Here is a 12167-nt window from a genome sequence, read left to right on the forward strand (position 1 = left end):
TAGGTGCAATATTAATAATTAAAAAAAAAACAAATTTTCCGTCTGAATAATTTGTGGGAACTTGGTCCTGGTAACCTTATAGTGGAGTTAAAACTTGTTTTAGAACATTTCCAAAAGTAATATTACTATAGGAATAATAATTTATATGTTTTTTACGTACATAATAAATAAACACTGGTCAACAACCTATAATTGTGGCTTGTATATCCATGACAGATTTATTATTTATTGCATTACTTTTACGAACAAAACAAAACATCATTTATCTGTGATCTCTTTCCATTCCTGTCCAATGTTTAATATTACAATTACTGAGTTAATGTATTTTATGTAATTAATTTCTCTTAGCTATTTAGGTTTGTTTTGTATATTTTTATAGAAGAAAGAAGAACATGTTTCTGTTATTGAAGTTGTTAATGTGGTTCTTAGGAATGATTATTTTTTATGAACAAGTTTTGTTTTACCGACTCTATTACCTTAATGCAATAAAGAATTAATTTTCTTATATTGTTGTCTTTGTTATTACTCAACTTAATTAACAGTATTAAACATTTAGAGCCACCTCCTGTATACCTCCAGGTCTAGGAATTGATTTAGTAAACAAGACAGGGTGTTCTGTTCTCAATTTTGTGTTCTTTCACTGTGAGTGTTTTGAACGCCGTTACCCTAAAATGTTGGCTTTGAGATTGACAATTGTAGGTAAATTCTTTGCCTGATGATCTTCTCTTGTTTGTAACACGATCTTTCAAGGAAATTGTACTTAACTTAAATTAACTTTTCCAGTCCTGGGTTGTTGCAGTACTGGTACCCCTGCTAATCCGGGTTTTTCCTTGCTCTTGATTATTATTGTGCATTACAGTTATTATTTGCTCCTGGAATATCTTATACCTATTAATAAGATTAATTTGGATTATAATTTATTTAATGTTATTGATGTTTCTGCATTAATATAGCTACGGTGTGTCAGACTCCATTGCAAATGAGTGGCGCACCCCATAGGTATCTCCTCACTGTCGAATGGTTGATCACTGTCATGAACAAAGCAGTCCGCCCGAAAGTGTTCTGTCATATTTACTAATTTGCCCTGTCCTCGAGGTCACTTGTCAAGGACAGCAGGTCACTGGTTATTTCTTCTTACCATATGTCTAGAATACCTGGCTATTCAAAAATTGTTGTATATCCTATAGTTTTGTTAGGGAAACGTTATAAAGAAACAGGAATAACCAGCAGGGCTGGCCACCTGACCTGAAAGATTCTTTAATAATTTCTTTAACTGTCCCAAGCGCATAGGGTAAATAGTTTTTTAATTGTTTTATATTAAAAAATAAACTATCTTTCATACGAAATGTGAGAAATTGAGAACAACGTAGTAGAAAAATGTTTTATTTGCCACATTACTAGAAAGGCGTATAAAGATTCATATAACAGTGGGGTTACGATGCCTGGTACTGCGGCGTAGAGGAGCGTTATGTCGAGCCGTGACAGTGTACTTCCCTCGGTAGCTGACCCGCGCTGGTGTGGGGGGTGGCAAGCGGATTTCAGTATTCTGGAAGTTAGTGTCTCCGTACCCAGTGTGTTCGCTTAGAGAGGTTGAGTCAGTCAAGGATGTTTGGTATGTTTCGTCATCACTGTCGTCATTATTGAAGTAGTAGTCATAGCTGTTATTGAAAAATTAAGCAATCAATTCATTACAATATTTTTATATAGTGTAAGTATTTATTTTTGTGTATACACCAGCTTAGAAACGATAAATTTACATTAGTTTATATTAATATTCTCATAGTGTTAGCATTCAGTTGGCATTTCCATCATTGTTTGACACAATGCTCATCAACTGATGCAGATTTAAGTTGTACTGGACTCAAACCATGCTTAACAGTTCTAAAAGTGATTGAAACAGGAGCTTGTCCTATAAAATAGTTAAATTTTACAATTGTTGAAATTCCTAGTAATTAATAATGGATCCTTTTGGTGCCAATGACTATATATACGGACATTTGAAAAAACTGTCGAAAAATGCCAATGTCCGTATTTACAGGCATCCACGTAAACATTCAACCACGATCATTTGTTTACCTATTGTAAATATTTTGGCATATGAACAATCAGAATGAACCAAATTACAAGAAAACAATTTACAGCAATTTTGTAAGATTATTTTGATATTTAGAATAAATTTATTGTAAAACTACACAAAAAATTAAAATGTTGCTTTCTAAAATACACAACTACACAAATTGTGCATTTTTTTAAATATTGTGTTTAGATATTAGCAGAATAAAAGAGTAAAAATTTTGAATAAGTTAAGAAAATATCACATATCAGTGCAAATTAAATTCGTATTTAGCTAAACATACTATAAAATAAATAATTAAAAAATAAGTATGAGAATTAAATAATACCTGAATACTCCTGCAGGAGAAAACATTAAAAATTGTAGAACCTGATATATTTGAAGATCAGGTGGTAAAGTAAGATAATATTAAATTTGGAAAATGCTTATGAAATTCTGTTTCCAAAATAAAACAAAATTCAACAAGAACCTTGTTATATTAAAAAATTTTTACAAATATACAAAATCCAAATCGTTTAGCTATGTGTCTAATGAATAAAAATGTATTACTCAACTTACTATCGGTCTCCGTTGTTGGCGAATGGATAGATAGAAAGGCTAATTACATACAGTAAAGAAGTGAATGGCCATTCACCAACTTGTGAGCTGATACCAATCTTCTGAAAAAGCTGTAAATAAGAATTTCATTAATTTATTTTTCACATATTGTGTTTAATCGGTTACAATTCTAATAATTGTGTAAATTTATACTAAACTTGAATTTTCTAGTTTGTAACTCATGTGGACATTGTAAATTTGAGATTAATATAATATAGAACATAGACCAATAATAACAACAATAAGATTGCTGATAATTTTCAATGTTTTGATTTTCACTCTAACAGTGATTTCATAATGTTGTTTTTCTTACTTCAAGAAACTAATAAAAGGATCACTCAGAGACTTTAAGGATTATGACAAATCTTCAAGTTTGTGATACTCATTCATAAAAAATATACTTAGGTACTCTTTGTTTGTGTTTAAGATTTATTTTCAACTCTATTTTTGGGGATGTTTAGATGTAAAGTTACTACTGATTAAAATCTAAAAGTAATTTTTATGATTTAAAAGAATATTACAGAGCAGATTTGCTTGCTTTAGGGCAAGCAAATATTTTCTCATTGAAGACTGTATAAATATTATAAGAAGTGATATCTTTAGATCTGATAAGCAACACTGATTTGCCTCTGGCCAAAAATGAGCATCTGTAATTAAGTTTTGTCTTTGACTGGTAAATTCATATTTTATTTTATTGTTAGTATTGATATATCAGATTTTCAAGTTTATTATTTAATAGAGTTGAATCATCGGATCTTTAGTCAAGTTCTGTGATGTTTGTGAAGGTAAAATTATTGTAGTTTAAAAGAGTATTCTTGTGACAACAATATGCGACTTTGAAATGTCTCAAATTCATGAAGGTTGATTATGGATAGTTTTTAAAGCCAGCATTTACAAATGTAGTAAATGTTTTGAGCATCTTAAATCTAGGAAAAAGTATTCTAGTCTGCAGTACAAAATTGGCCACCACTATGGCTGAATAATCTTGTGGCTATTACTAATGTACTGCCACAAATACTAGTATTGAAGATTCCTTAACGAATCACGTATAAAGGAATAACTAAGATTCTCGAGTTCTTTGATAAGGAATAACAGAACATGAGGTCTGATGAAAGAAAGCATCATCCTCAAGACATTGAGCTGAAGCAGTCGTCATATGTCCCATAATTTCTTCTTCTGGATCTTCAACTTCTAAAATTCAGCCATAGCTTTCTTAGAAATACTTTGCTGGAAAACAAACTGTTCCTATTGAAGGTCCTTCAGAGACTGTTGGAAATGTTTTGAAAGTGACAATGTATGTGTGTGTTTTGAACTTGTGATCAGTTTGTGCTCACTTCATGGTCCTCACTGGTTAGAAGGGGTTCTTAGAATCTCCAAGCAAGAGATTGCTATAAGAGCAACAAATGAAGGAATGAATCATCTTAATATAATAAAGAGTAATGGGACAGATAAGGATGTACTATCATAGAAAAACAAAGAAGGCTCATAACTGGATTTAAACTTAGTGTTAAGGTGAAATTGAGGTCAGAAATCTGATTAACCATGTAAAATACTTTCTCTCTGTGTGGTGAACAATAGTTTTGATCATAAAGGAAACAAAGTTAAAACATTTAATTTAATTTTTATTACATTATAAGATAGAATACATCACTCCATGGGTCATGTAATAGGCTTCGTTGGTGTTCAATGCAAAACTTTGAGTAAATTTTGCATGAACTTAAGTTCTACGTTGGTGCATGTCCCATCATGGAATTTGGCTGAGCTTCATTGAAGCTCATCTCTCAGTAAGCTGACACAATTATCTTCCATGTAGTGGTGAGGATGTAAAAATTCCTCTTTCATTTTTTTTCTGGCTATCTATTTGTGTGTTGTAGTAAACAGTTCTTCTGTAGGAAGGTTTCTTCTCTAATATAGTCAGATGATGTGGTTCGAATGTAACATTATTCCTCTGCCAAGGCACACACAAGTATTGATCAATACTTATCCATTTCACCTACAACTTTACGAAATTCTTGGCTTCAGCTTGTTTATATCATTATATTATTTGTGTAAATAATATATCACAATTATTCAAATTTTAATTTTTGTTTCTATAACGTTGCAATATACTTTGGCTTTGATTTCCATATTGTTGTTAAGACAACTTTTACTAGTATTAAACTAGTAAAATAATGAGAAATGGAAGAAATATGTTTATATTTTTATTACCTATTCAATAAAGAAACATATTACATAAAATATACTACTCATTTTACTTCAATGCTAAATCTTACATATTTTGATGAACCTGAATTTATAAGATCTTATAATTTTCTAAACTTTTTATGTAGATTCTGCTTGAGATTAGTGCATTAAAATTATGTTAAGTTTGTATGAAAATGCAGAACACTAATCAGTAAGTGACCATATCTAGGTTTATTACATAATAAATAATTATAATTTTCAAATTGCATTGAATACATTTGAATTGAAGTAATAGGTTATTTTCAGCTGTATCATTAGATAATATTACTCACACTGTTTACTGCACTTTGAAGTAAGACCAAAATAAAATATTCAATACTCCTCCACAGGCAATTTATGAGAACTTCAAGAGCTACTACAGTAGCTATTACCTGAAAAAGATTTTAGTTACGAAATTTAATATTAATAAAACTAATCAGAAGGTGAAAATGTTTATTTTAATCATTAATCATTCGGGTTTTTATCAGCAACTGGTTTATGGGCAAGAGGGTGTAAATATTATTATGATCACAGGCAAAGCTGTTTGTCTATATAGCCTTAAGCTTCAGGAAATTAAAACGTACATGAAAGATCTTTTGGGGAAACTACATGTACATTTTGCCAATCAAACTTTCACTTTGCGTCACTTTTATTTGTATCCAATACATTGTAATTTTTAAAACGTCAATCAAAATTATTAAAATAGTTTCGGATCACTTTGGATAGGACTGCAAAAATTATAATTAAAACAATGTATTATAAACAAATTTCCTTAAACATTAGTGTCATATTTTAAAACGAAACTCATGTAGACTATAAAAGGATTTTTTTTTATCTACATGTACACTTTGCCACCTAAACATTTATTTTATATCTCTTTTATTTGTATCCAATACATTGTACAGGGATAGGGGATAGGTAGTGGAACGGCACGATTTTGAACAATCACCAATAATTTATTTACAAAAAAAGGATAATTTTTTTAACACAAATCTTAAGTACATGTTTGCTAAGCACCAACTACACTATCCGATTTTAGTTGTACGACTTTAAAGCAAACTCATGTTGCGTACTCGTTTTACACTCCATGCCTATTGAAATTTCCACTTGTCTAGGCGCACAAGAACGTTTACTCCACTCTCATTGTATACTGTGGAATAGGAAGTAAACCTGATTGGAAGGCGTAAGAATTAAAACCAAAAACTAATTTGAGCAACAGAGTTGCTAATGAATGGTTTTATTGTTTAAAATAAATACAGACCATTTTTAATGTTTAAATCGCCAACTCTCGGTTTAGGTTAGATATTCCACCAAATTAATGAGAGCATTTAAAATTATAAATATTTGCAACTTGTAAACCCTTATATCACGTGATTATTGGTCATCTTTATCGCTTTATTACTGCCAGCAAACAATATAATAATAATTCAGAATATAGTTTCGGAGAGTTCTATAGCTGTTGCTTCTCAAAAATCATCAATTTTCAACTGAAATAATCAGATCAAAACAGGCAATCTAAATGTTTTTTTTAGTTAATCTAGCAAAACACAAGTAGTATGTAAAAGTTTAAAACATACATTGGTAGGATGTGTTATATAGTATGCTAGTCATGGGTGTATATACGGGGGGGGGGGGGGGGAGGGGACTAAAGCATTCCCCCAAAATTTTGAAAGTCAAATATTAAAATTGCACTCAGTAGTTTGTTTTAAGCTAGAACACATTTATAAGGTCCTAAAGTTCAATAATTTGAGGTGGAAGAAAATTCCCTGCCCTTGTTTATGAAGAGATTTTATACTTCCTAAATCACCTAGCGATATAGCAAAATCCTGCCTCTCTCTCTCTCTCTCTCTCTCTCTCTATATTATATATATATATATATATAGATAATTATATATATATAATTATCTCTATACGCCACTGCTGCTAGTAATAGATTATGGCATTAGAATTTTCTTAGGAGGAGTTTCAACATGTATTCAACACGTTTTTCTCAACAATCAGCGTATTCAGGATTCAAGTTTGGTGGCCAAACCCAATAATCATCGTTGCTTTTACAACATTCATCATAAACTACAATCTTACAAAATTCATGAGGAGAGAGTTGGAAGATTGACCTCATCATAAATCACCTGTCATAAAATTAGGATGTAATATGATGCTTACGAATAAAGAAGTAAAAATTGTCTAATCTCATGTGGTCAAAAATACAAGTTTGAAAAATATGGACAAATACTTTGATAAGTGGAAAAGATTTGTTTTATTATAAAAAAGTACGATTTATATGTATCTGTTGTCATATACCTTGAACATGCATGAAACTATACTCTTTTTTACAAGTTGCAATGGTGCATCTGAACTAACTAGAATGTTTGTTTTCCTTAATCGTATATGAGTAGTGTTTCTATTTGGAAATTCCTCTGAATAAACTTCCAGTCTTAGTACAAATCCGAGGTATAAAAGGTACATTTATCAAGAAGGCAATGGTTAGTTTAAGATTTAAATTTATTTTATTTCTACAAGTTGTTGTTATATTCATACACATCTCTTTGTTTGCATTTTGTTTTTGACGATGGAAGGATTGAGAACAAAACAGGATTTTTCCAGACATTTGCCATTATTCAGTGATACAAAAAGATCAGTAACGCCTCTGTTACGGATTTTTTTCATGCAACGTTGATAATAAAAAAGGGTTCTGATCAAATAATTAAATGTACAAATAAACATTAAAACTACCATGAAGTAGCTTGCAAACACAATGAAACTTTAATCATTCATAACTTAAGAGAGCAATAAAAATTGTGAATTATCCAAGTTGAATGATGCAGATTTTATTGTTATTGTATGGGAATGCAAAGCAGCCAGGAGAAAAGTTTGTATTATTCAATAACCTCGACCCTGACTAAAATAAAAACAATAAAAGCATTATGACAGAGGAATAGTACAGTAGCTGTCTCCTTATAGCACTTGTTGTTACTACAGTGCAACTCTTGTGAAAAAAAAAAAAAATGGAGTGCAAGTCGATCTGAGTCATTCATTCTGCAATGCCATTGAACCGCCTAAGTCAATTCAAATCATATATGTGGATAGGTTTACTTCATGTTTTACAAACTCTGGATGTTATTCTACCTAAAAAATTAGGATTCTTTTACAATGTATATACTGTAATATTATAAGATTAATTAATTGTGTTCATTACTAATTGTTCAGGTTCAGTATTCATACAGAAACAACCATTAAACAATTAAAAACTAAGATGTTCAAATAATTAAACAACTCATAATATTGTCATATTACAAAAAATGTTATTGCATTAAAAATAAATAAATACAACTATTTGAAGTTAATTGTTTGTGTAAACATAGTTTGTTCTAAAGGTGTGAATATATTAGTTAGAATTGTTTCAGGAAGAACAAATTACTAATTTATGAACAATAGGAAATGGGATTTTAACCAATCCCATGCATATGATTTCTTCCCGAAATTGACATGTGTGTTAAGGTCAAAATCCCAGATTTATAATTGATAAAATAACAAAACATGTTCTCATAATTAAAGTATATTACCACATTACCTTGTACAAGAAACGGGAAAGCAGAGAGTTTGATTTCCACAACTGGCATTCAATTCTATAAATAAACAAAAGTCCTCCATACATATAAATTAGAGTACTCATGATATGTGTGCTCCTGTAGCGGACTGTGCCATCTTTTACCGCACTCTGATATGTATAAAATTGTAAACTTAAATACAAAAGGATAGCAACGACCATAGAGGCCAAGGAGTCAATCATGATTTAAAATTTTCAGTTTCACTAAAGCCAATGTTTACTTTTGTTTGTAAATAAAGAATGTTTAACCTCAGATTTTAAGCAAAAACAGCTGATTTAGTTAATTTATGGAACTTTTGCCTTATGTTTCAAAATACCTAATTTGGATTTATATAATGCATATTAGACCCAATCATATGTGTAGGCATAGTTAGTTTTTAACACAGTTAACCCATTTCCAAGCTATTTTTTTGCATTTTAGCTTCTAAGAATTTCTATTTTTCATGGTACAAACGAATTGTAATAGCTTGCGTTCTGTTACAGGAGATATAGTTATAAAACCACTAAACTACTATGTTTAAAATGAATTATAAAACAGCAACAAAAATGTGATTCAAATGATCTAAATTATTTATTGACAAGAAATAGCATCAATTACATACATATGTAGGTACTATTATATACGGTATTAATATTTGGCAGTCATTTGACAGGTATTTGGTCTTTTGACTATATGTTAGTTTGGGTATTTAAAGACTTATGTGACAGAAACGACAGATAAAAACTAATTGAATCGTAAAAAGTGAGGGCTCTGTGGTGTAGTGGTAGCACACTTACCTGGTAAGTGATTCAATGTTTATTATATATATATATACGTTAAATTGTATAAATGGCAATAGCCTTATTTAATTTCAATAAACATTGAATCACAAAAAGTACTTGCTCCGCCGGGAGTCGAACCCGGATCTCTCACTTGCCGGTTCTAAACTACACATACATACTATACTATAACTATACATACACCAGCTGGCTACAATATAAATATTTTACACAGTTATATCAACCAGAAACATTAAATATAATATGACGGATACGATTAGGAAGAGTCACAGTTGTTCAGTGATGCAATCTAGCAGGCAGCAGTACAACTAAACAGTCAAAGATGCACAGGAGATCCTCGTCACGGCATGATTGTGGTACTGCTACTTCTGGCAGTTAACACTCTTCTTCTTTTAAGTGGGAGCGTATTGCCATGCACTTAAAGCCTCAAGGCCTTTTCTGCACCCTGGAAGTGCCTCATGAGGCTAACCAGTTTACGGTTTCAACAGTTCTACAAACTGACGAAAATAACCGATCAGGTCCTCCTTTGTCCAGACTACCAAAGATGGTGTAATGCTCTCTTGCTATTGGAGGACAGTCAAAGAGCATGTGTTCAGTAGTTTCTTTCTGTTCACCACACACTTTACAGAGCAGATCCTCTTGGAGAATGCTGACTCTGTGAAGGTGCTTCTTCAGGTGACCATGTCCCGTAGAAGGTCAGACGCCACCCTGGGGAAAGGTGACTGTAGGACCATTCTGTTCATTCTCAGACTCGGAAACAGTCTCCTCCTTCTCTCATGTTCAGCATGGGACCACCAACTCCCTACAGCCTCACTCCCACAATCCCAGTGCCTGTGCCACTTTTTGTTTTAGAGCCATTCATAAACCATTTAAGCTTTGCTGGTGGAATAGGTTTCATTACCTCCAACCAAGCCTTTCTAGAAGATATAACAATCCTGAAGGGTTTATCGAAGGAAAATCTTGGAGGCATATGATCAGAGATCATGTGCAGAGCATTCCCCTGATTCGGGATGCTAGACAGTAGGCACTCCTCCTGGTCATAGCCTGAATGACTATGTCTATAGGGGCTAGGCTGAGACATCAGTCTAGAGCCCCACCCGGCAAAGGTATCCAGTGTTAGGAAGGCAAGCCACACTTGGAATGCTAGCCAGACTAGTACTGTCATCCTGCCCTCCACTTTCGGCTCCCATATGGTAGCCCCGTTATTATCCAATACCCTCCAACTGACACCTTCTTATAAAGGCAACCACAATAGCCTTGGTGATTGATGCTAAGGCCCATTTCATCACACCAGTTTCCCACCACGTTCAGAGTAGCATTGGTCAGTTCTGTGACTGTTGGGTTGAACTTGCCACTCACAAGAATTACAATGTCATCTACATACCCCTGTGTGAAGATGACTACTATTGTTAAAAGACACAAGCAGATCATCCACAACTAGGTTCCACCCTGAAAGAGTGCCACCCTGGGAACAGCCCCTCGTATCCTTGCACTGATGCTCACTACCTATCCGTGAATAGGACCCTTATCCAGTCACATATTTGACCATCAATACCATTTCTCTGTATTAAGAATCGTCTGAGTGCCTGTATAATCACAAGCTCCTACGATGTCCAGAAAGACAACTATGGCTACTTCTTTCACTGCTAGCACCTTCTCAATCTTGCATACCAATTAATGCATGGCTGAGTTGCATGATCTTCCTGGAGTGTAAGCATGCCGATTTGTCTAGAGGGCGCTCCAAGAGAGATCCCTCCCAAACAACAAACCTAGCAACCATACTCTCCATGGTTTTGAGAAGGAGGATATACATATCTGCCTAAAGGACTTAGGCCAATCCAGGCTAGACCTCCCCTACTGTTTCTTCAAACTAATCTCTTAGCCTTTGAAGAACTTTGCGGTTGCACAGTGCAAGAGCCTCACGGTAGATCTCCCAAGTGCCCCAAGTTTTTGCTCCTGAATAAAACCCTGACTCTCTTTCACAAAGAGACCAGTTCAGAGCTCCACAAGACTACTTTGAATCTCCTCCTGTTAATGACAGGACAACTGAGATCAAATGAACCCACAATCAGATTAGTTAACACTCACTTATATGTACTAATGATTTAAACAAAATATTAGCTCTGTATGGATTTGAATAGAACCATAAAAAACAAACCAATTCGATCTTAGTTTTTACGTTATTAAATTATAAAATTTTATAATCTCTCAACAAATAGTGATTTGAAAAAGTTTAGTGCATTTCAAGTCGCAATTATTGTTATTAATGTATCTCTCTTATCATTGCAGTAGATCCGTTTTTAAATTCCCGTTAATAACCCCTCATTGTTGTCAGTGTGGATTCTGTGTTAATATTTATGATTCCTTATTGTTATATCAAAGAAAAAATCAGAAGTTAATTGTCAATTTTGAATAACGTTTATCACCAAATTGTTTGTCACAAAATAATATTCACAATTAATTGTATGAGACCCACCTGTGCTTTCCATTTGCTGCAATACTCTCTTTATAACAGTAGATTTCCATTGTATTTGTTGAGTTTCACATAACTTATTTCATTCACTGGTAAATTACATAATTTGGAATGTGTTCAAAGCAGTATTCAAATCATTAATTCATTAAATTGAGTTCACTATTACCAATATCTTAGAACATTCTCTATATATGTATACACTTAGCACGTGCACACCAAATTCTGGAGTCTCATTTAAAATAAAATAAAATTTTGGTATTCAAATTGTTACTTTGTCAAGATACCAGATACATTCCAACACAGTCAATCACCATTATACAAGATTCCATAAATCAGACTTGAATACCTCATGTAAAGCAACAGAAAGAATCTTAACACGTGCCCTTACGGTCTCGGAATCAAGAAGAAGGAAT

At 32.7% G+C, this 12167-nt stretch overlaps 1 protein-coding gene across 1 annotated transcript; it reads right to left on the minus strand.

The window, feature by feature from the left end:
* Positions 1-1367: 1367 nt before the first annotated feature.
* On the minus strand, positions 1368-8766 carry LOC124365257. The gene is made up of 4 exons (XM_046821221.1): positions 8466-8766; positions 5188-5286; positions 2633-2742; positions 1368-1658 (listed from the first exon to the last, which is right to left on the minus strand). Exons 1-4 carry the CDS (start codon positions 8682-8684, stop codon positions 1418-1420), a joined length of 669 nt encoding a protein of 222 aa, XP_046677177.1. The 5' UTR covers positions 8685-8766; the 3' UTR covers positions 1368-1417.
* Between the last annotated feature and the right edge of the window lie 3401 nt (positions 8767-12167).

Source organism: Homalodisca vitripennis, chromosome 6 (assembly GCF_021130785.1).
Source record: "Homalodisca vitripennis isolate AUS2020 chromosome 6, UT_GWSS_2.1, whole genome shotgun sequence".
Lineage (NCBI taxonomy): Eukaryota > Metazoa > Arthropoda > Insecta > Hemiptera > Cicadellidae > Homalodisca > Homalodisca vitripennis.

Bases quoted from the DNA above. Each gene is read 5' to 3' on its own strand.
- LOC124365257 (XM_046821221.1), bottom strand. From the start codon at position 8,684: ATGATTGACTCCTTGGCCTCTATGGTCGTTGCTATCCTTTTGTATTTA. The intron at 5,287-8,465 runs GTAATGTGGTAA...AATCTTTTTCAG, and splicing joins TTTCCCGTTTCTTGTACAAG to GTAATAGCTACTGTAGTAGC. The intron at 2,743-5,187 runs GTGAGTAATATT...TCTTATTTACAG, and splicing joins TTCAAAGTGCAGTAAACAGT to CTTTTTCAGAAGATTGGTAT.